The 25,893-nt window shown below is 35.2% G+C and overlaps 1 protein-coding gene across 6 annotated transcripts in view; it reads left to right on the top strand.

Moving 5' to 3' along the window:
• SLC4A10 (solute carrier family 4 member 10) overlaps positions 1-25,893 on the top strand; it is a 300,268-nt gene that overhangs the window by 126,695 nt on the left and 147,680 nt on the right. For all 6 annotated transcript variants that reach the window (XM_036116753.2, XM_078070882.1, XM_078070881.1 and 3 more), the window contains exon 3: positions 13,193-13,339. In XM_036116753.2, coding sequence (XP_035972646.1) covers positions 13,193-13,339 — 147 coding nt within the window. The remainder of the gene's footprint in view (positions 1-13,192; positions 13,340-25,893) is intronic.

Below are 25,893 nucleotides of genomic sequence, written 5' to 3' on the forward strand. Positions count from 1 at the left end.
TTTTAAAGATTTTATTTATTTATTTGACAGATACACAGCGAGAGAGGGAACACAAGCAGGGGGAGTGGGGGAGGGAGAAGCAGGCTTCCCGCCGAGCAGGGAGCCCGATGCGGGGCTCGATCCCAGGACCCTGGGATCATGACCTGAGCCGAAGGCAGACGCTTAACGACTGAGCCACTCAGGCGCCCCCCCCTTTTTTTTTTTTTTTAATGTCACAGTAGTAAACTAGTAAATCTCAGACTGTGGCTTTTTTTTTTTTTTTTAAAGATTTTTTTTTATTTATTTATTTGAGAGAGAGAGAGAGAGAAACAGCATGAGAGGGGAGAGGGTCAGAGGGAGAAGCAGGCTCCCCGCTGAGCCGGGAGCCTGATGTGGGACTCGATCCCAGGACTCCGGGACCATGACCTGAGCCGAAGGCAGTCGCCTAACCAACTGAGCCACCCAGGCGCCCAGACTATGGCTTTTTTGATGAGTAACATTAGCACTTACAAGATTTCAATTTTTTTTTGATAGAAGAGTCACAATCATGTGACCCTTTGTTTTGCAATGATTACAAATATAGCCCTGAGGTCCGGTGACTGTGACCAACACTGGTTTGACACTTTTTTTTTCTTTCAGTGAAGCAGTCCAAGAAACAGCAGTGCAATAGCTCATACACACACTCACTCACACCTTCTTGGTCTCTTTCGTACTATTGCTCTCCCTCAGCAGAGAATTTCTGTCGGAATTAGAATTCTTTGATATATTATGATAAATGATGGCTTGTTGTGTTCCCTGACTCTATTAGAGTCTCCATGGAATTAAAGTTTACATGCTTATTCAGCTTAATGTACTTGACCTTTTCCCATGATTGACACATCTTAATGGCTGTAGCAACTCGGTAATTATGCACCAGCTGTGTTATATTCATTTCACGGAAAAAAAAAAAACCAAACCCACAGTTCTCTTCAAGAGTAGGTAGCTTGGCCCCTTCCCTCCTAGCTAAAGAAGAATAGTTTATTAGTATGATTATTAATTATAGTAGGAGTCCATTCCATTCCCAAATACACCTCTAATCTCACTGCATTTGGTAAAAACTCATAATGCTAGGACCACAGCCACATTGAGTTGTTTCAGTACTGATACCTCTTACATAATGAAAATATCTACAGTAATTTTGTATCTGCTTAGCAAGATTGTATCCACACAATTTAAGTGTCAAAAAACCAGGATTTGTTAGCAAAATTTTACTCAGAAAGCAATGTTACCTTTAATGAACCCTTGTTTTTCTTTTTTAAAATTTTATTATGTTATGTTAGTCACCATACAATACATCATTAGTTTTTGATGTAGTGATCCAGGATCCATTGTTTTCATATAACACCCAGTGCTCCATGCAATACTTGCCCTCCTTAATACCCATTACCGGGCTAACCCATCCCCCCGCCCCCTCCCCTCTGTTTGTTTCTCAGAGTCTATAGTCTCTCATGGTTCATCTCTCCCTCCGATTTCCCTCCCTTCATTTTTCCCTTCCTTCTCCTAATGTCTTCCATGCTAAATAAGTGAAACCATATGATAATTGATTTTCTCTGCTTGACTTATTTCACTTAGCATAATCTCCTCCAGTCCCATCCATGTTGATGTAAAGTTGGGTATTCATTATTTCTGATGGCTGAGTAATATTCCATTGTATATATGGACCACGTCTTCTTTATCCATTCATCTGTTGAAGGGCATCTCGGCTCTTTCCACAGTTTGGCTATTGCAGACATTGCTGCTATGAACATTGGGGTGCATATGGCCCTTCTTTTCACTACATCTGTGTCTTTGGGGTAAATACCCAGGAGTGCAGTTCCTGGGTCATAGGGTAGCTCTATTTTTAATTTTTTGAGGAACCTCCACACTGTTTTCCAAAGTGGCTGTACCAACTTGCATTCCCACCAACAGTGTAAGAGGGTTCCCCTTTCTCCACAACCTCTCCAACATTTGTTGTTTCTTTCCCTGTCCATTTTTGCCATTCTAACTGGTGTAAGGTGGTATGTCAGTGTGGTTTTGATTTGAATTTCCCTGATGGCTAATGATGATGAACATTTTTTCATGTGTCTGTTAGCCATTTGTATGTCTTCTTCAGAGAAGTGTCTTTTCATATCTTCTGCCCATCTTTTGACTTGATTATTTGTTTTTTGGGTGTTGAGTTTGAGAAGTTCTTTATAGATCTTGGATACCAGCCCTTTATCTGTAGTGTCATTTGCAAATATCTTCTCCCATTCTGTGGGTTGCCTCTTTGTTTTGTTGACTGTTTCCTTTGCTGTGCAGAAGCTTTTTATCTTGATGAAGTCCCAAAAGTTCATTTTTGCTTTTGTTTCACTAGCTTTTGGAGATGTATCTTGAAAGAAGTTGCTGTGGGCGATGTCAAAGAGGTTACTGCCTATGTTCTCCTCTAGGATTTTGATGGATTCCTGTCTCACATTGAGGTCTTTCATCCACTTTGAGTTTATCTTTGTGTATGGTGTTAGAGAATGGTCGAGTTTCATTCTTCTGCATGTGGCTGTCCAATTTTCCCAGCACCATTTATTGAAGAGACTGTCTTTTTTCCATTGCATGTTTTTTCCTGCTTTGTCAAAGATTATTTGACCATAGAGTTGAGGGTCCATATCTGGGTTCTCTATTTTGTTCCATTGGTCTGTATGTCTGTTTTTGTGCCAGTACCATGCTCTCTTGGTGATCACAGCTTTGTAATATAGCTTGAAATCGGGCAACGTGATGCCCCCAGCTTTGTTTTTCTTTTTCAACATTTCCTTGGCGATTTGGGGTCTTTTCTGATTCCATACAAATTTTAGGATTGTTTGTTCTAGCACTTTGAAAAATGTCATTGGAATTTTGATCGGGATGGCATTGAAGGTATAGATTGCTCTGGGTAGCATAGACATTTTAACAATGTTTATTCTTCTAATCCATGAGCGTGGAATATTTTTCCATCTTTTTGTGTCTTCTTCAATTTCTTTCATGAGTGTTCTGTAGTTCCTAGAGTATAGATCCTTTACCTCTTTGGTTAGGTTTATTCTGAGGTATCTTATGGTTTTTGGTGCTATTGTAAATGGAATTGTTTCTCTAATTTCTCTTTCTACAGTTGCGTTGTTAGTGTATAAGAAAGAACTGATTTCTGTGCATTGATTTTGTATCCTGCCACATTACTGAATTGCTGTATGAGTTCTAGTAATTTGGGGGTGGAGTCTTTTGGGTTTTCCACATAGAGTATCATGTCGTCTGCGAAAAGAGAGAGTTTGACTTCTTCTTTGCCAATTTGAATACCTTTTATTTCTTTTTGTTGTCTGATTGCTGTTGCTAGGACTTCTAGTACTATGTTGAACAGTAGTGGCGAGAGTGGGCATCCTTGATGTGTTCCTGATCTTAAGGGAAAGGCTTTCAGCTTTTCCCCATTGAGGATGATACTCGCTGTGGGTTTTTCATAGATGGATTTTATGAACTTGAGGAGTGTTCCCTCTATCCCTATACTCTGAAGAGTTTTAATCAGGAAAGGATGTTGTATTTTGTCAAATGCTTTTTCTGCATCAGTTGAGAGGACCATATTGTTCTTCTCCCTCCTCTTATTAATGTGTTCTACCACATTGATTGATTTGTGAATGTTGAACCACCCTTGCATCCCAGGGATAAATCCCACTTGGTCGTGGTAGATGATCCTTTTAATGTATTGTTGGATCCTATTAGCTAAGATTTTGTTGAGGATTTTGGAATCCATATTCATCAGGGATATCAGTCTGAAATTCTCCTTTTTGATGGGGTGTTTGCCTGGTTTGGGGATTAAGGTAATGCTGGCCTCATAGAATGAGTTTGGAAGTTTTCCTTCTGTTTCTATTTTTTGAAACAGCTTCAGTGGAATAGGTATTATTTCTTCTTTGAATGTTTGGTAGAATTCCCCAGGGAATCCATCAGGCCCTGGACTCTTGTTTTTTGGGAGGTTTTTGATCACTGCTTCAATCTCGTTACTGGTTATTGGCCTATTCAGGTTGTCAATTTCTTTCTGTTTCAGTCTTGGCAGCTTATAGGTTTCCAGGAAGGCCTCCATTTCATCCAGATTGCTCAGTTTCTTGGCATATAGTTGTTGATAATAATTTCTAATAATTGTTTCTATTTCCTTGGTGTTAGTCGTGATCGCTCCCCTTTCATTCATAATTTTATTAATTTGGAACCCTTGTTTTTCTAATGGGGAAATTGTATTTTCTCTCAAGTGACATATAGGTAAATTCTGAATAAATTCTAGTGTTCTGTGCTTATCTCAAAAAAAATCTTTTAATAGCACTGTCCTATTCTTACTAATATTTTTGAAATATATTTGTATCTAAATGATTTTGCATTTTTATTAATTTTGGGGTTTTGACCTGATATGAAATTAATTATTGACTATTTTGATTAACTTAAGAAATGTTCATTTGAGATTCCCTCTTTTAACTAAATTTTTGGACTTTGTATATCATAAAATAAAATTATTCCTTATATAATCTTAAAAATAGTTTAGGTTTAATAATATTCAAGTGATTTCTGAACAATGACATTTATCATTATTTGGATTCTTTGTCTTCTTAAGTGATGTCTCCTAGGATGGAAAATTCAATTTTGGATATAATGTTTTTGGAAAAATTTATGGAAATGTTAACCTGGAAATTTTATTTGTATACTGTTTTCCACAGGATCTAATGTGATTCCCTAGTTGCTTAAGCCAGGGTTATTATAGTTGGGATTAGAAAAGCTGGCAATATAGAAGGAAACAGGAAGACAATGAGATAGGACAGGAAAATTTTATTCTGTCTTCCTATTCCTTTGAGCCACTGAGGGGTGAGCAGTATGAAGGGGAAAGGGAACTAACAAGTATGAGTGTCTGCTGTGTAGTAGGCCTCATGTTTAATATTTTATATCTATTATATTCTCATACAGTCTTTGTAGAAAGTCTCTTAAACCCATTGGTGTTTTTAATATCTACATTTATTGATTTTGTTCTAAAAGCAAACATGAGGTGGTTTCTGGATTGGAGGCTGTTACTACTTATACAATAACCACATTGGTTCTTCATGCCCCCTTCTTTCCCTTTAAGGTGATGTGATGAGAACCAGATTGTTATATGCACAGGAAGGGAGCCCTAAAATTATGAATCTGGGAGTTTATATAGGAATTTATCTACAGCTGCCTTTTCCCCTCCTGAGAGAGAGAGAGAGAGAGAAATCTTATCTACCTTATAGAATCAAATCTCAAGGAAGAGAAGAGGAAGGTCCCTAGTTTAAACCCTTTGGAATATAAACCAGTAGCTTTGGGGATTTATTATCTTTTGCAATGTAAAGACATAAATCTGGAAGATAAATGTCTACATCTCTTTAGAGGTCTCTATCTTTTAGTCAACCTTTAACCTCTAAAGCTTGTCCTTTAATCCAGATTCCAGTTTTCTTTGCTTTAGAAGTCTAACCATGCAGAAACAGGAAATATTTTCTCTATGGTTTCATAGCCATAAATTGTGGCCTTTTCATTACTGTTACTTTGAAATCTGTGGCCATACTTTTTTTCCCATTAAGTTTTTTAATGTGTTTAGTAGCCAATGCATTATTATGTCTGTTATCTATATATTTCACTTAAAAATATCATCTCTATTTTTTGCAAAAGATTTATATACTCAATAAGAATTTATTGAGCATCAAGAACTATCAAGTAGTGTTCTAGGTACTTTTAGGATACATCAGTGAAAAAATGAAAAATCCCTGCTCTTCTTATGTTGAAAAACTTTGGAGGGGAACTAGAAAGTAAACACTAAATATAATAAGTTAATTATATGTAAGTGCTATAGAAAAAATAAAAATAGAAAAGTCTGAGAAGCATAAAGGGTCAGAAAGGGTAGGGTGTAATATTAAGTAGGTGTTTAGTGTAGGCTTTGCTAAGAAGGTGAAATATGAACAAAGGCTTGAAAGAAGTGAGGAATTACCTAAGTAGGAAGAATATTTCAGCTAGTGAAAAAAGACAGAGGCAAGTTCCCAGGATGGGCAGTGAGTACAGCAGGGAGGCCAGTGTGGCTGAAGTGAAGTGGGGTGAGGAGGAGATCAGCAGGAGAAGAGATCAGAGACCTAATAGGAGGGGGGTGGGCAGATCACACAAGTCCTTGGAGAGCCCTAAAAAAATCTTGTCCTTTTCTCTGAGTAAAATAGGGTAACATTAGAAGGATAAATGAATGACATGATCTAACTTGCATTTTAAGAGGACTACACTGGCTGTTGTGTTTGGTGCAGACCATGGGGCTAAAGGTAGACTCACAAAGGCCTGTCAGGAGACTGTTGCAGTCATCCAGGTTGGGTATGATGTGGCCCTGACCCAGGATGGTGAAGTGAAATAATAAGTGGACAAATTCTGGATATATTTTGCAGGTTGCTCCAATAGGTTTCCTGTTGGATCAGTTGTAGGCTTAAGAAAAAGAGAGGAGTCTACAATGACTCCAAGACACTTGTTCTGAGCAACTAGAAAATTGTTTTGTCATTAACTGAGATGGACAAGATTGTGGGGGAGCAGTTTATAGGAAGGAGTTGGGATGGAGAAGAATAAGAGTTTAGTTTAGTATGTGTTGATTTCCAGTTGTATTTTAGACATGCAGTGGAGGTGTCAGATGAGTGCTTGGATATGTCAGTTTGGAGTCTGGGAAAGAGGTTTGAGATGGAGACACAAAATTGGGGGCTACTCACCAACAGGTGGCCTTAGGGCAGATTTAGGTTTTGTGGGTCCTAAAGCTTATGCATTTTTGAGGGTTCTCTGGGGGAAAAAGTCAACATTTGAATATAAATTAGGTACAAAGGTAGATATTTATTTAGAATGAGAAAAAATCAACAAATACTTATTTGGAAAGTGATAAATAGCACAAAATTGTAACATTTGGAGAAATAGCATACTTTTAAAAATGAACTGACATACCTCTGTAATACTTTTCCCCCCTAAATTTTTGACCCCTAATGTCAATGATTTTTAAATATCATTTTCTGATGGGGATATGGAAAATTAACTCTGTCCTTATCATTATTAATTTTTTTAAATTTATTTATTTGACAGAGAGAGACAGCGCGAGAGGAAACACAAGCAGGGGGAGTGGGAGAGGGAGAAGCAGGCTTCCCGCTGAGCAGGGAGCCCGATGTGGGGCTCGATCACAGAACCCTGGGATCATGACCCAAGCCGAAGGCAGTCGCTTAACGACTGAGCCACCCAGGCACTCTTTATCATTATTAATTAAAATTTATTTTTTACTAACGGAGTCTAGAAAGGTTTCTTTCATCTTTACAACTTATTTATAATTTCACAAGAATTTTTGGGGTGGTCTTAAAATTTAAGAAAACTTCTGTCAAGTTTCTTGTATATATATCCTGTAAGTTTTAGAATTTTCTGGAGATGAACTCTGGCTCTATACAATTGAAATTTTGCTTCTTCTCTACTACTCACATACTTCCAATGTGAGGCAGATTGTGATTCTCTGCATCTTGTAATACCACTTCAGCCCTGAACCTTGGTGTCACAATGTCAGGTGAATTTAGCACAGTGGGTACAAGGAGTATTCCTGGAAGCTATTCCAATTCTAGGATAGCTAACAATAACTTACTCATATATGGAGGTGCCTGCAAATCACATAAATACATTCCATTAAATCTAACCTGAACGTATCTATGCCTCTATTTCCTCTTAGTTTCTCAACATGTCCACAGACACTCAAGTACCTCCCATCATGAAGATATTTTACATTAATAAATTTTCATAAAATATATTACCATAAGAACACAGTGTTAGTCCTTTCCCCCCTTACATGTAATTTACTATGAGCTATGAGTCTTGACTTTTTTTTTTTAATTAAAAAACTATTTTTTAGAGCAGTTTTAGGTTTGCAGAGATAGCGCAGAAAGTAGAGAAAGTTCCCATATGCCCCTCTCCTCCCTGCACACGGTTTCCCCTATTACTAACATTTTTCATTAGTGGAATACATTTGTTACAATTGATGAACCAGTATTAGAAGATAATTTTTAACTACATTTCATAGTTTACATTAGGGTTCACTCTTTGTTTTTTTATATTTCTATGGCTTTTGACAAATGTGTAGTATTACATATCCACCATTACAGTATCATACAAGATAGTATCACCTCTCTAAAAATGCCCTGTGCTTTACTTAAATCCTTTACTTATCCCTACCACCTATCCATGAACCCCTGGAAACATTTGGTAGTTTTACTGTCTCTATAGTTTCACCTTTTCCAGAATTTCACATAGTTGGAATCCTATGGTACATAGCTTTTTCACTGACTTCTTCAATTAGCGATATTAATTTAAGGTTTCTCCATTTTTTCATGGTAGATAGCTCATTTCTTTTTATTGTTTAATAATACTCCATTGTATGCCGTACAACAGTTTGTTTATTCATTTAAAGAACATCTTAGTTGTTTCCCATTTTTTGACAATTATGAATAAAGCTGCTATAAACATTTGTGTGCAGGTTTTTGTGTGGACATTAGCTTTCAACTTATTGGAGCAAATACCTAATGAGTGAATTCAGTATTTAGATTAGAATCTAGACAGAGATCTTACACCTTTCACAAAAATTAACTCAAAATGGATCGTAGACCTAAATGTAAAACACGAACTTGTGCAACTTACAGAAAATAACATAGGAGAAAATCTAGGTGACCTTGAGTTTGATGATGACTTTTTAGATGCAGCACAAAACACAATTCATGACAGAAAAATTGATAAATTGAACTTCTTTAAAATTTAAACATACACTCTATGAAAGATTGTTACAAGAATGAAAAGATAAGCTAAAGAGAAAATTCTTGCAAAAGACATATCCAATAAAGGACTTATATCCAAAATATAAAAAGAACCCTTAAAACTCAACAATAAGAAAACAAAAATCCAATTACAAAATAGGAAAAAATCTGAACAGACACCTCACCAAAGAAGAAATACAGATAGTAAATAAGCATATGAAAAGATGCTCAATATTGTATGTCATTAGGGAATTGCAAATTAAAAGTGAGATATCACTACACACCCATTAGAATAGCTAAAATCCAAAACGCTGACAACATCAAATGTTGGCAAGAATGTGGAGCACCAGGAACTTTCATTCATTGCTGGTTGGGATGCAAATGCCACTTTGGAAGACAGTCTGGCAGTTTCTCATATAGGTAAACATAAGCTTACCATGTGATCCAACAATTCAATCATAGTTATTTACCCAAGTGAATTTTGATATTTTAACCAGCCTTGCAAGATTCTGTCTCAGGAAACTCCTTCAGTTTGGTCTTCCTTGCATTTAATGTCCTCAAGACATCAGTTCAGCTGTGTGTCTTGGCATCCTTTTATCTGATTATGCTTGGATGTGGTTTCAGATGGTTTATTTTAGCCTTGACTTGGCAACTTTTTAGGATGTTACTTTTGGCACATGCCCATCAAATCTACATTTCATAAACAAAGACAATATTCACTATACCCAGCCAGGCCCTCTGGACTTGCCCTAAGGTGCCTGATGCCCCTTATCTTTGTCCATCTGGGGAATGGTTATCTTAATCAGTAATTATTAGAAACCTTTGCAATCTTGAGACTTAGTTCAAGTACCGCCTTCTGTAAAGCCTTTATTTTCAAGTCTAGGAAATATTTATTGCCTAAACTTCCTCAATTTTACTCATTTCCTAATTCACTGAAATTGCTTTTATGAAGGTAACAGATAAACATTAATTGCCAACTGTAATGGCTAATTTTTCGTCTTAATCTTGTTTGACTCCTTTATAGCATATAAACTAGTAACTGTCCCCTTCTTGAAACTCTCCCTCTTTGGTTTCTTTAATTTTTTAAATTTTGAAATGAAACATACATGCAGAAAAGTACAGAAAGCTTCTGTATAAATTTTAAGTATTATTGAAGCAAAAACTTGTATGAAGAAACAGAACATTTCTAACACCCCAGAAGTTCCTCATGTGCCTCTCCTCAGTCACAGGTTCTATTCACCTTTATGCCAGAGGTAACAAGTATTCTGACTTTTGTACTGATCTTTTCCTGTGTATGTATCTCTGAGCAATGTACTTTAGTTCTTCTATTTTTAAAGCTTTATAAAAGAAATTCTATTATATATATACTTTTGCTCAATAGTATGTTTGTGAGATTCATCTATATTGTTATACATATCTCTGGTTTGTTCATTCTTGTTGTATATATCCCATTGTGTGAATATCTCCTTATACATTTTGTTAATGGATTTTGGGGTTGTTTCCAGCACTTTGTCTTTATAAGCAGTGCAGCTGTAGAGATTCTTATACATGTCTCTTATATTTTTATACATCTTCATGCAATTCTCTAGGATTCAAGGAAATTGCTGGGTTATAAAGAATGCTATTTTCAATTTCAATAAAGAATGCTATATTGTTTCAAGGTAGTTTTGTATAATACTACTGGTACTATACGAGAAACTGGTCTGTACCACATCAAGACATAGAATTGTCAACCATTTCAATTTTTGCCAAGATGGTGGGAGTATAGAGATATCTCATTATGGTTTGAACTTTTGTTTCCCTGAGAACTAGTGGAGTTGAGCAGCTTTTCCTACATTTATTTGCAATTTGTATTTTCTTTTTTATTAAATGCCTATTTAAAGTTTTGTCTATGTTCCCATTGGGTTTTTATCTTTTTCTTAGGATTTGTAGGATTTCTTTTTATATCTTGTTTATTAGTCCTTTATTAGTTATTTGTGTTAGAAATATATTTTATGCCTTGTGGCCCCCCAACTCTTATAATGAAGAGAAGTTCCTGACTTAAATGTAATAAAACTTATTAATCATTTCTTTTATGGTTAGTGTTCTTTAAGAAATTGTTTCCTAACTTGGCATTAAGAAGACAGTTTCCGGAGACAATAGAGATAAAAAGCAGGTGTCTAATCTCCCATATTTAATTGGAAGTCTGTGACTTCATTTTTTTTTTTTTTTTACTTTTAAGCATTTAATTTCTTTTTCTTTCTCTTAAATGTTAGTTTTACACAAGGGTCCATCTGAATTCTCTTTCTTGCTCTGCACATTCCCCCTGATTAATAACCTTCAACATATTAGAAAATAACAATGTAGTGATGGTCCAGGTAATTTGAAATTACTAACATTTAAGATGCCAAAATTTGTGAATTATTTTAAGTATACGACTTTGTAGTATATCTTGATATTTCATAAGGTAAATTCTCCCTCCTTGAACTTCAAGAAGTTATTGGTTATTTTTCTTTTAGTTTTTCCTTATAGATTTTAGATTATTTGTTCTAGTTATATTGAAATAATAATGTCAGAAATTTGTGATTGTGTTGAATGCATAGGTTAATGTATGTTTGTTTTGGGGTTCACATCTTCTCTTCCTTTATAATGATATGTCTGTTCAGGGAAGGGATACCTAGGACAATACATCACACTTGTGAGTCCCACTTTTTACATAAGTTGGGGAGGGCTGAAACCTGCTGACTTATAAAAATAAAATAATTTCTTGTTTATATTTGTATTCTTGATACCTAGCACAATACCACTCAATAAAATGTTTGTTATTTCAGTGAACATTTGTTAGGCATCTGTCTATGCCAGGTACTGTGTCAGGTGCTAAAGATACAAATCGACTAACATGATGTCCTTCTCAGGGAAGATTTGTAAGAAGAATACTTTAAGGTAAATAATTACAATCAAGAGTTATTAAGTACTAGAGGAAGTACTTAAGGAAGAAAGTGGTCAACTGTATTTAGAGTGAGAGGATATGGAAAATTTTATAGGTGGCATAATCCTTGAACTGAGACCTGAAAGGTGAGTGGGTATTCACCAGATAGTTAAGAAAGACAAACACATTTCCTACAGTTGGAAGAGTAAGAATAGTATTAAGTGAAAACAGAGACTTGAGAACATCTGGCTAAAGGGATTAAGGGGCTCACACTGGCTTATAGTATGTGAGGCAGAGTATATTTAGAAGCCTGGCCAGATATATAGGCAGAGGTCAGATATTATTTGGCTTTAAAGAGTATTAAAAACTTTATCATATAGGAAACAGAGAACAATTAATGAGTTTAAAGCAGGGGAGTAATGTAGTCACACTTGCATTTTTAGGGGAAAAAAAAAAAAAGCCATCAGCATTCAGGATGGATAAAAGGTGGGACAAGAGTGTGGTTAAGAAAGAAAAAAAATCCGGAAGGAGAATGTTCTTATAATAGTCCTGGTAGGAAATGATCAGAATCCAACTAAGACAGTAGCACTAGGGATACTGAAGGGGGAATGGATTCTAGAGATATAAAGGAGAACCTGGTGATAAATTAGATGGCCTTCTGGATTGATGGCACACTTACTAAGATAGATGATAATGGCTGATACTTGGGAGACAGAGAAAATGATGAGTTCCATGGACGTGTTGAGTTTGACATGCCCGTGGGAAGGATATGCAAGTAATATGTCTAATAGGTGGATGGATATATAGGCCTGCAGTCCAAGAAAGCAATCTGTCATTAAGTTTTAGGTCTCAGAGCCCGTAATAAATATGTATTAGCTGAAATCGTAAGGTCAAAGATAGAGCCTGGGGATCTTCAACCTTGAATGGGTAAATAGAAGAAGAACCAGCAAAGGAAACTAAGATGAACAAAACAAAGGAGAAGAAAGACTACCAAGAGAAAGTGGTCATAAAGAAGGGAGTGGTCAATTGTATCAAGTGCCGCAGATAGAAATAATAGAACCAAAAATTTCCATGGGATTTGGCATTACTACGGACACTGGTGAAATCTGTTTTATGGGATAGTGATTGTTTCACATACTTAACTGTGAAGGGAGGGGAACTGGTAGTATAACACTGTTGAGGGTAGGGAGAAAATAGAATAAATTTTCTTAATGAGAAGAGTATAATTATAACTATGAGGAATAGACACAGAGAGATTAAGACAATAATTTAATGGTGATTATAAGATATATAACCAAATAATTAGTATTGTGAATGTTTGTGATAGATCTGTGGTATATTTCAATAGGTCTAAGTGCCGAAATACATGCCAAGTTGCAAGCTTTACATACCATAAACACTCAAAAATGGTTTGCTGGATTGAATTGAATTGAGTTCCATTGATATGTAAATCATCATCTGTGCTTTGGAATAATTCAGAGTTTAATTTATGCATTTGCTTCTGATGAAGGTCATCGGACACTATTTATTGGAGTTCATGTGCCCCTGGGAGGAAGAAAAAGCCATCGACGTCACAGGCATCGTGGTCATAAACACAGAAAGAGAGACAGAGAGAGAGATTCAGGATTAGAAGATGGGAGGGAGTCACCTTCCTTTGGTAAGAATCTTTCTTCTTGTTTTTTATTAAATTTACAATGGTAATAATATTATACTTGCTTAAATCCATAATTAGCAGTCATACCTCATACTCATAAAATTGTATATACTTTATAAGAGACGTTGGTTGGTCCGATGGGGGAGAAGTGAGAGAGAAAAACCTTGTTTATTTTTCTTGAGTTGTGCTTTATGAAGGTGAGAATTGGCTTAGATTTGTGATTGAGGAAATACACATAAATTGTAAAACTTAGTTGTATAAACTATTGATAATATATACAAATAATAGTCATTTCTCTAAAACCCTGGCGGGGGGGAATGCCTTTATTAAGTTCCCACATACTATTGCTGATGCTGGCCAAATTTCCCTCTTAGGATGTCGACATTCTACTATTTTGAATGTTCTTCCTCTGGAAGTAGATACAGAATATCAAAATATAGTGATATGGTAGTTGTTAACAATTTATGAGTGCTATGAAAGCCTGTGTCCATGACATAACCAAGAACCTGGCTTTCAGTTTCTTGACACTCCCATCTCCTATGACCCTCTCCTTCATTGCACCTAGCTCACCTACTCCTCCATAATTACTCTGCCTCTGAGGTAAATGCATTAGCTTTGCTTTCTGACCATGCATCTCTCCTGCTTGCCTGCCTGTGCAAACGCGTGACCTCTCTACTTCTTTCTGTCCATGCTATTATCTTTCTTTCATTGTTTTCTTAGCCTACTCTGATTTCATGGCCTATAATTTTAGCAATACTTCTGCTAATATTCTAAATATCATAGGGTCCCTGTTTTAATTTTATTCATACCTTTACTCCCACTTAACCATACTTATGTTGGGGTCCCTCTGTGTTCCTACTTTTTCTATGTGGCCCCAATCAATCATTCAACAGGGCAGGTTGTAACTATTTAAATTCATGATATAATTGACCTTCAACAGCACCTACTGAGTTCTACTACATTTCTTTGATCTTTAAATTAACTGTTTTTCAAGCTTTTTCATCATTCTCCACCATCCCTTTTTTCACCGTCATTTAGCAGATGCTTTCTACTTTGCAGGGAAAGTAGCTCATCAGAATGAACTCATTCAACTTCTCTCCTATTAAACATACCTATGTGCCTACATCTGCAACTTTCTCTTGATGCAATAAGGGAGTTTTTCTTTTCAATTATGTTTATTTCCTGTTCCCTCCCGTTTGGAAATGCACACAATTTATAATCTAGTTGGCTTCTTCCTCTCAACTGGATTATTCTCACCATCTCTTAAACATGATTCTCTGTCATTTTGAATAGTCCCTGACCTCCCGCAAACCCACAGTGCCCCTTTAGTCATTCCCATATATTCAGATATGAAGTTAGTGGCATAGCAAGTTTGGGGTAACAATTTTACTTTTAATATTCTATATATATTGCTTTATTCAATATCTGTTTTCACTAAGTGTTGCAGAGAAGTCTGTAGTCCCTTTTTTTTTTTTCATTTTTAAGGTTATATCTTTTAAGCCTGAAAGCTTAAAGACATTTTTCTGGGTCCCTTTAATTAAGAAAATTGCTAAGACAGGCCTACTGATGTGTCTTAAAAAGCCTTTCCAATGTGCATACACTGATATTTTTCTGCTTACAGCACATTTTCCTGTTTTATCTGATTCTGTTCCACTTACTTTGTTATCTTCTTTGTGAATATTAATTATCTGCATGTTGGATTAGTGATATCTGTTCTTTGTCTTTTTCCTTTGTAGTTTAAGGTTAGTTTCTCATATTATCCATTTGATTCTCTGCAATATCAGTTCTGCATTTTACTATTTCTATTATTAGTTTTGATTTTTTGGTTGCATTTTTAGTTTTCTTAAAGTTCTTTCTTATCTCATACTATTTTCTTTATATCTCTTCCTGTCCTTTCCTAATTAGTTTCTCTTGTTCTGCTTGATAGAGTTTCTGTTTTTATAGCCTATTGATGATTCCCAGCTATTTCTGGGCATTTCCTTTCATTCCTGAAGTAGATAATTTTCAGAGGTATGATCTTCCTTTGGGCCACTGAGATTATTTTGATTCTCCATTGATTTGTAGTATTTGTACAGTTTCCCAATTATTTTTCATAGGGAGGCACTGCCATCAGTATGCTCCTTGTTTCAATCACTGTGTACAGTTAGGGCATTCAGCTTCCTCAAACACCATGTACTTCAGCCAGAGGTAGAATGACTATTGTCAGGACTGTGTAAAGAAAATACTCTTGTGTATCTTGCCCTGCGTGATACAAGGATGGTCATCTCTGTGTCAGTGGACAGAGAGTGGAGGTGTAAAAGTGTCCTCGATATTTTCAGGGTTTTTTTTTTTCATGAGGTGGAGTCTGGGAATGTAATAAAGAGACAATTAGGTAGATTTTTCTCATTCAGTCCTTCATCTGCTTATAGTTAGTCCAGATTCCCTCTTAGATTCTGAGAATGGATTACATATGTTGGACTAAACCTTAATGGTTACTTTGAATTTTCATTATCTTCTAGTGTTTGAGAAAATATGTTCACATCATCTGACAAACACTTAGTAAACAAACATAAATAAACTTGTTCCCTCTGCTTCTGACCTCTTTTTTTTTTTTCCTCATAGCTGGACGCAGTGTGTCAGTTTTTCAGAACAGTGGTTCTCAACATTGCCTACATCTAGGAGTTTTAAGAACATAGTGATGGCCAAGCCCCATACCAATCAGAATCTCTGGGGGCGGGGCCTAAATGTAGGTTTTTTTTTTTTTAAAGGACCAGCGGGTAATTCTAATATGCAGCCAAGCTTGAGATCCATTGTTCTAGAAACTTTGCTATTTAAAGTGTGGTCCAGGGCGCCTGGGTGACTCAGTCAGTTAAGTGTCTGACTCTTGGTTTCAGCTCAGGTCATGATCTCGGAGTCAGGAGATGGAGCCCCACATTGGGCACTGCGCTCAGTGCGGAATCTACCTGAGATTCTCTCCCTCTCCCTCCTCCTTTGCCCTTCCCTCTCTCTCTCTCTCTCAAATAAATAAATAAATAACATCTTTAATAAATATTTATGCTGGACTCCACTCTCAAAGACTTTAATTAATATTGGGTATTTACTTAGACATTGGTATTTTTTTTTAAAAGTATCCCAGGCGATTTAATATCCAGCTAGGATCCAGAACCATTGATCTTGAGAAGCTTCTGCCTCTTCATTTGGTGAAACTTGGAAATAAGTCAGGTGGCCTAGATTCTCCCTCTGATGTGTCAGCCACTATTTTTGGATGCCACCTACTATCTTTCCTCCTCCAACCATCTGAGTACCTTTATTGAAATTTAGACCTAAGGTCTGTTTTATCAGGGACAAATATTTGGCACTCTGGTGGTCTCTAAGCAGTAGAATTTCCTAGATCTCACTTTTTTTCAGTAACTTCAGGACAATCATCTGTCTTTATTCCTAATCCATAGTCAGTTCAGGTGCCTTGATAATCAAGTACCCAGTCATATGTTGAAACTGAAACCATGTTATAAACACCATCCCACTTGATTTGGGCTTTGGTATTCTGCATAGTGAGGCTATATGAGATTACCATGCTGAAAACTTCAAAGAAAATTTCTGAGAATATTTATTAAGCATATTTATTTTACTTGAAAGGATTTCAAAGAAAATATTTCAAAGATGTTCTTATAGGTGCCTGAGAATTCTTCAGAATTCAATTTCCAAAGAGGAATAAGATAAAGGAGGATGTGAGGAAGCATCAGGTTCTTTGTTGGGAACCTGGAGGTTTAAATTGTAAATTGGAGTATGGGTCTGTGAAGACATGCAATAATTTAGGTCTCATATTTCTGGAGCAAGCAACAATTTAACAAAAAAGATTTTTGGGAAAATGTTTGAATTTTAGTACTTGTAAAAAGTTTTGTCACCCCAATATATGAGAAACATCAGCAGAATCCTAGTCTATTATATGACCCAATTGTGTAAGGTGTGTTAGTGCTACATCCAGGTAAAAGTGAACAGGTCTTTACGGTAGCCAGAAGAGATTATGCTTATATCGCAGACCTGCAATGATAGGTTCCAGTCTGCCAGATTCAGTGATTGGAATGTGATTCCTGGAGAGTCCAAAGATAGAGCCGGCTTTTCAGCTTTGTGCTAATGGTGGTGGTGATGCTTTGATTATACAAAAAACTTTTGATGCCAGCAAATAAGTTCAACCTATTTTTGTTACAGTACTTAGTAAGCATGAAAGTTCGTCTAAGAATGTGATGATTATTCTCCTTCCTATTGCAATCAATCCTGATATTAGAAAACTGCTAAAATTTTGCATCTTGTTATTTTTCATGTCATCTTTCACTTATCCTGTATAATTTGAAATTATATTTTTAAATGGGAATAAATACGTTGTTTGAAAATGGTAAGTTTGAAGCATAAACTTGAAGTCAGTGAAAAAATGAAAGATAATGAGGGAAATTCAGAACACTTTAATGTTTATTTGTTTCTCAGCCTCCCAACAAAGAATATAACAAGAAAGATGATAAGAGTAGATCAATTACAAGTAGTTAATCTATAAGCAGTAGAAATAAATCTAAAAACCATAGACTCTATTAAATGCTTGTGTAAAATATGGGACACAAATGTACTGTGTAAATTAGCACAACCCTGGAATTAAACCTAGGATTTTTCTAGTTTTAGATAGTAAATTGTATATATGCTTCAGGAAAAATAAAATAAATATAGAACACTTGACTTCAAAAAGCTATTTTTTGATGGGCAGTGGCTTTCTGTTCCTATTTAATTCCCAATTGGTTGATATATAATAATATTAATATTTTAAAAATTATGTTATTACAAAGTATAACACAAGTATTTATAAATGTTAAAACATGGAAACATAAATGTACAACTCAATGAATGATCATCAACATGTGTGTAACTACCATCTTGATAGTTAAATTCTACAAACCCCTCTTAGTGCTCCTTTCTAGTCACTATCTACCCCTCCTCCCCAAAAGGATCTCTAGCTTGTCTTGTTACAATGGATGTTTTGCCAGTTTTTGAATTTTATATAAATGAACTCATATGGGGGTGTTTGTGTCTTTCTCTATTGCTCAATATTGTTTTTTGTGGGATTCACCAATGTTTTTGGTTATAGCTTTAGTTTATTAATTTTCATTTTTGTATAATATTCATTTGCTTGTATATGCTGTGCATTCTGCTACTGATGGACATTTGGATCATTTACATTTTGAAGCCACTATGAATGATATTGCTGTGAACATTTTTATATGTCTCTTGGTGCACACATGTAGTTCTCATACCTAGAAATTATTGTTGAGTGGTAGGGTATGCATATTTTCAATTTGAGTAGATAATGCCAAATAATTTTCCAAAGTGGGGTACATATTTATACTTCCAGCAGAAAAGTATGAGGGCTTATGTCATTTACACTCTTGTCAACATTTGGCATTCTCTTAACATTAGCCATTCTGGTAAGGTGTACAATGCCATTTGTTTTAATTTACATTTCTTGAATACGAATATGATTGAACAACTTTGTGTATACTCTTTGGCCACTTGGATAGCCTCTTCTATGAAGTGCCTATTTAAGTTTTATGCTTTAAATTTTTGAAAATTTAATTAAAATTAAATTAATAAATTGAAATTGAAAAAATTTTACTGGATTTTTTTCTTATTGATTTGTAGAGTTTCTTTATATATTAGGAATATAAGTCCTTTGTTGCTTTTACGTATTTCAAATATCTTCTCGCATTTGTGGCTTATCTTTTCACTATTTTAATGATGTCTTTTGATGTGTCTTGCATATTCCAGAAGAGACTACTAAGGACCTGAGACCTTTATTCCTTAGTGTAATTTTATCCATGCTGTTATTTATATCCATTATATATTTTAGTAAATATAGAAATAGACCCATATTTTGATCCTCCATATTCTTGGCTACAGTTTGTATTATAATGCTCTATGTTCTCAGTTACCATCTTAAAAATAAATAAAATATCTATCAACATAAGAGAAATATTTATGCCTAGAAACTTCTTTCTGATTTTGGTAGTACTGTAAATCACGATTTATGTCATGCAATTTTAAGGTGCATAGACATGAAAAAATAGTCATTAAATAACACATTTGAACATTTTCTGTATTAAAATATAACCCGAGCCTCTCGTTAAGATGTTAAAAGTATATTGGTAGGATAATCATGAAAAGACTTCTGTGGGCATAACCTAATACCTATAAAATCATTTCTACTTTAAAGAATGAAAAGCCAGATACAGGAAGTCATAAGTTATTTTGAATCCAAATAAAATACCTCTTGTCCTTGAATAGATTATCTTACATTAATAAATCATCATTTCCTATACTATTATTGTTATCAGTGTGTCTTAGGGAAGTCTTTTAAATACCTAGTACCCTACCTCAGACTTTCAAATTCTCTTTATTCATAACTGCCCTCATGTTTTTTTATGACTAATATTTTAAAGGCATGTGGTGAGTGATCCTCATGCTTTATGAAGGGAAATACTAATAAGTCTTAAATGTATGGTTCATGAGCACAGCAATTGAGTTTTTGGGGCTGGATGCATGGTATTATAGATCCCCGGATTACTGATGCAGAGTAAACTGACAGAAGTCATTGAAAACAGTGATGAGACAAAATGTTTCAAAAACAAGAGAAGTGTTGAGGCATAGCTGCTCTGGGATGTGGTTGCTGACAAGTGAGTGAATAGTTAGAACAGGTGTCATGCAACACAAAATGACTCTATCTCCTCACTCTGGGTAGGCCTAATGGAAAGATTTAATTGATTTCTTAGTGTAACTCTAAAATTGCAATTTATGCTTTTTTTTTAATGGCATTCAAAGTACTGATTTTTTTTTTTTTTGGTCCAAAAGAGCCAGCCACAAAAATAACAGCTAATTAGAAGTATTTCATTTGATTCTGGTAAGATTTGGTTTCGTAGGTATTAGGTAACTATCACCCAGATTGTGTACTTTTAGGAAAAAGACAGTACCACGTTCTTATTTAAGATAAACTGGATCAGAAATGTACATGTTGCACTGTTGATTTTCTTAAGTACATCTGATATTTATAGGAATTCATCAGTCTCATTTCAAATAAATATTCATGTTCCATTCAGGAAATTGGCATCTTCCTTTGAAGAGGTAGTGAAGCACAAGACTTGGCTATTGACTCAATTCTTGTTCATTTTGCTGTAAAATTTAGTTTGACAAACTTCCTAAAATATTTGGTAATAAAACCAAACCTCACATTATTAACATTCTAAAAAAGGAAATAATGTCTGACGCAAATATGCTATATAAATGTAATTTCTTTTTTCTCCTTCTTCTTGAACGTATATAATCGTGTATAAGATATAGGCTGCATATTGGTGTGAACAATAACATTTAAAAACTGAGACGCCCTATTTTTTTTAAGACTTTATCTTTTAGAGCAGTTTTAGGTTTAGAACAAAACTGAGAGGAAGGAATAGAGATTTCTCATATACTTCCTGTCCCCACATACGCAGAGCCTCCCTCAGTATCAGTACCACCCACGAGAATGGTATATTTTTTACCGAGGATGGGCCTACATGAACACATCATAATCACCCGAAGTGCAGTAGTTTACTTTAGGGCTCACTCTTGGTGTTGTAAATTCTGTGGGTTTGGACAAATGTGTAATGGCATATATCATAGTTATAATATCATACAGAGTATTTTCAATGCCCTGAAAATCCTCTGTGTTCAGCCTATTCATTCCCCCTCATGCCCCCTACCAAACGCTGAACATTTTACTCATTCTATAGTTTTGCTTTTTCCAGAATGTCATGTGGTTGGAATTACACACTAATACAGTCTTTTCAGATTGGCTTATTTCACTTAATAATATGCATTTGAGGTTCCTTCATGTCTTTTCCTATCTTTTTTTTTTTTAAAAGATTTTATTTATTTATTTGACAAAGAGAGACACAGTGAAAGAGGGAACACAAGCAGGGGGAGTGGGAGAGGGAGAGGCAGGCTTCCTGCTGAGCAGGGAGCCCGATGCGGGGCTCGATCCCAGGATCCTGGGATCACGACCCGAGCCGAAGGCAGATGCTTAACAACTGAGTCACCCAGGTGCCCCCCCTTTTCCTATCTTGATAGATTATTTTTTTTAGCACTAAATCATATTTCATTGTCTGGATGTACCACAGTTTATTTATCCACTCACCTACTGGGCAACTTGGTTTCTTCTCAGTTTGGGCACTTATGAATAAAGCTGCTAAAAACATCTGTGTACAGGTTTTCTGTGGGCATAAGTTTCTAATTTTTGAGTAAATACTAAGGAATGTGATTTCTGGATAATATGGTAAAAATATATTTAGTTTTTTAAGAAACCTCTTTTAGGTGCCGGTACCATTTTGCATTCCCACCAACAATGTATGAGAGTTCCTATTGCTCCACACCATTGCCAGCATTCAGTGTTTTGGCCATTTTAATAGGTGCATAATGGTATCTTGTTGTTTTAATTTGCACTTCCCTGATGACATACGTTGTGGAGATTTTTTTCATATGCTTATTTGCCATCTGTTTATCTTATTTGGTGAGGTGTCTATTAAGGTCTTTGGCTCATGTTTATTTGTTTGTTCATTTATGGTATTCTTCTTTCTTTATTAAGTATTTATTTTATTTCCAGTATAGTTAATATACAGTGTTATATTAGTTTCAGGTGTATGATATAGTGATTCAACAATTCCATACAATACCCGGTGCTCATCACGACAAGTGCACTCCTTAACCCCTTACCTATTTCACCCATCCCCCCACCCACCTCTGCTCTGGTAACCATCAGTTTGTTCTCTATAGTTAAGAGTGTTTCTTGGTTTGTCTCTCTCTCCTTTTTTTTTCCTTTGCTCATTTGTTTTGTTTCTTAAATTCCACATATGAATGAAATCATATGGTATTTGTCTTTCTCTGACTTATTTCGCTTAACATTATACTCTCTAGCTCCATCCATGTCATTGCAAATGGCAAGATTTTGTTCTTTTTTATCGATGAATAATATTCCATTGCATATACATACCACTTCTTTATCCATTCATTTATTGTTGGACACTTGGGCTGCTTGCATAATTTGGTATTGTAAATAATGCTGCTATAAACATAGGGGTGCATGTATCCATTTGAATTAATGTTTTTGTATTTTTTGAGTAAATACCCAGTAGTGCAATTGCTGGATCATAAGGTAGTTCTATTTTTAACTTCTTGAGGAAACTCTGTACTGTTTTCCACAGTGGCTGCACCAGTTTGCATTCCCATCAACAATGTAAGAAAGTTCCTTTTTCTCCACATCCACCAACACCTGTTGTTTCTTGTATTTTTTATTTTAGCCATTTTGACAGGTGTGAGGTGATATCTCGTTATAGTTTTGATTGGCATTCTCCTGATGATGAGTGATGTTGAGCATCTTTTCATGTGTCTGTTGGCCATCTGAATGTCTTCTTCGGAGAGATGTGTGTTTGTGTCTTCTGTCTTTGGCCCATTTTTTAAATTGGGCTGTTTGTTTTCTTACTATTGAGTTTTAAATGTTCTTTGTATATTTGGGATCATAGCCCTTTATCAGATATGTCTTTTGCAAATATTCTCTCCTAATCTGTAGCTTGTCTTCTTATTCTCTAGACATTATCTTTCACAGAGCAGAAATTTTTAATTTAATTTTTAAACTATTTTTTTAGAAATTTTTAATTTTAATGAATTCCAGCTTATCAATTCTTTATTTCATGGATAGTGTCTTTGATGTTGTATCTAAAAAGGCACCAACATACTGAATATCATCTGGGTTTTCTCCTATGTTAACTTCTAGGAATTTTATAGATTTGTGTTTTACATTTAGGAATATGATCCATTTTTAGTTAATTTTTATGAAGGGCATAAAGTCTGTGTTTAGATTAATTTATTTGCATGTGGATGTCTAGTTGTTCAAGTACCATTGGTTGAAAAGACTATCTTTGCTCCATTGTATTGCCTTTGCTTCTTTGTCAAAGATCAGTTGACTGTATTTATGGGGGTCTATTTCTGGGCTCTCTATTCTGTTCTATCGATCTATTTGTCTATTATTTTGCCAAGATCACACTGTTTGGATTACTGTCACTTTATAATAAGCATTGAAGTCAGGTAGTATCAGCCCTCTAACTGTTCTTCTTTTTCAATATTATGTTGGCTAGTCTGGATCATTTGCCTCTCCATATAAACTTTAGAATAAGTTTGTCAATGTCTATAAAATAACTTCCTGGGATTTTAATTGGATTACATTGAATCCCAATCACATTGGGAAGAGCTGACATCTTGACAATATTGAGTCCTCCTATCCATAAACATGAATGTACGGTTTTTTAGGCTCATTCATTATTTGCACTGAATTTTAAGATTAATACCAGTGCTCTTTCAACTAGGTTATTGTAAGACATAGAAGAGATAGTATATGAAAATAACTGACCCATAGAAGGTATTAATAAATTAAAAATCTGTTTTGTCTTTTTTCTCTTTTTATAATCTCACCGTAGTCAACTACTATTTCAATAAAACAGAGTTTAAAGGTATGGCCCATTTATGAATATCAAAAAATTATGATCATTTGTAAGATTCTTGTAACTGTTATATTGAATGAATACTCCTTGTGGGATTTAATCATAACTATTGTAACTATTTCTGTCTTACACCATCTCTTTGTATTTATTCAGTGGGTCTAATTGTTATTCTGCTCCTGAATGAAAACACTGGTAGGCTCCCAGTTTTTCTAGTCACTTTTAGGTAACTCAAAGTCCTCTAATCGGTAATTAAAATGTTTAGTCTCATGTAATAGTGAAAGTTTGAACTTGGCTTTAACCATAAGGATTTTTCCACTTCTCATGCCCAGGCCTGCTGCAGTTGAGTAAAGAGGCTGTAGTTGCCTTTTTTTTTTTTTCCCCTTCGACCTTGAACTTCTCCTTCTTCCAGATGCTCCATCATTGTCCTAACTCTGGTTTCTGATCCCTTCAGATTTGGAGCGTAGGAAATGAAAAGAACTAAAGGGGGTGGGGCAGGAAAGTTTTGATTTAACTAGTACAATTGCAAACTGATATCACACTCTCTAGGCTTAATAAGGATTTGAAATTACTCATTCTCCCCTGGAGGGTCTCTCACCTGCACTCTCTTCTGCCTTATTGTTTATTCCTCTTGTTCCTGCTGCATGGCAGATTCTTGGACAGAATCAAAGATAAGCCCACATTCCACATTCTCTCTCTCTTCCTCTGGTTCTCTGTCTCTCTCGCTCTCTCATGTGACCCATATATGATTCACAGAAAATACACATACTCTCACTGCCTTGATAAATACTAGAAGAGTATGTTATCTAAAGCAGCAATCTCAGTCATCAGCAGCTGGGCAGACTTTGTGTTTCTCAGGCAGAAATCATACCCCAGTCCATTCCAGGAGGCATATCAAGCCCTTCTGATGCCCTTGGAGCTCTACTTGCTTGACTTGAGGGAGGGGCAGACACTCCTCTTCCCTGCCTTTGTAGGGGAGCAAGAAGACTTGGGACTCACACTATAGCTTTCTCTGAAAAAATCTTTTCCAATATGTGTCTATGTTTTCAACTTATGATTCTTATAGCCTTAGTGTGGATGAGGAATTAGATAACTAGGCTTTCAGGAGCATGGTTTGTAAATTCTGCATGTAGTCTTACATCCTCTTTGGAGAGAAATACCTATTGGTTCTTGGTGCTTCAGCTGAAATACTTATTTTATTAATCTGTTACCTTAGAATGAGCTAATTAGCATTAATAGCAATAAATATATTATTTCAATTATGTAAATGAATTAAATGTAGGACTGTAAATGAACAGATTGTATATAACTTCAAAAAACATGAGCAAAATTTTAAAGTTCAAATGAAAATGGAAGATATTATTGATCTGCAGAGACTGAAGACATGAATTTGAAACAGAACCATTAAAATAATCACTATTTAACAATTTCATGATCTAGGTTATCTGAATATTGACTTACCTAAAGTACAACAAGGATAAAGAGGAAGAAACAAGGATACAGTAATTCAGAAATGCATAATGGTAAACATTTCATCGTGTGAATCTGCTCCCTTGAGCTAAATGTCATAGTGCAAGAGGCTTCCTGTCTTCATGACAGTAAGATCACATATGTAAAATGCAAATTTTCCGATTCACTTCTGTCATTGTACTTATTATGTTGTTATAAAAAATATATTTCTCAACATATTTGTTGACTATTCTCCAGAAAGTGCCTAAAAAATAGAGAACTTTGGAACAGGGCCGACAGAAAGGAGAATATTTTCATTCATTGTTAGGAAAAATGTACTAAAGAACCTGTTTTAATATGTAATTATAACCATATAAGTAACATAGCTAATAATGAAAAGATGAAACTTTGCTAAGGAATTTGCTTATTTGCAATTACAATTCTATTAGGGGTTTTCTTCCGGTAGTGTAACTATATAAGTTTGATTTTCTTAACCAACCATTCATTGAAAATATGGTCTATATTCAAAATGGAAATAGCTTATTTATTTCTTTCTGATTGTAAAATAAT

This window comes from Halichoerus grypus, chromosome 4 (assembly GCF_964656455.1).
Source record: "Halichoerus grypus chromosome 4, mHalGry1.hap1.1, whole genome shotgun sequence".
In the NCBI taxonomy this organism is placed as follows: Eukaryota; Metazoa; Chordata; class Mammalia; order Carnivora; family Phocidae; genus Halichoerus; species Halichoerus grypus.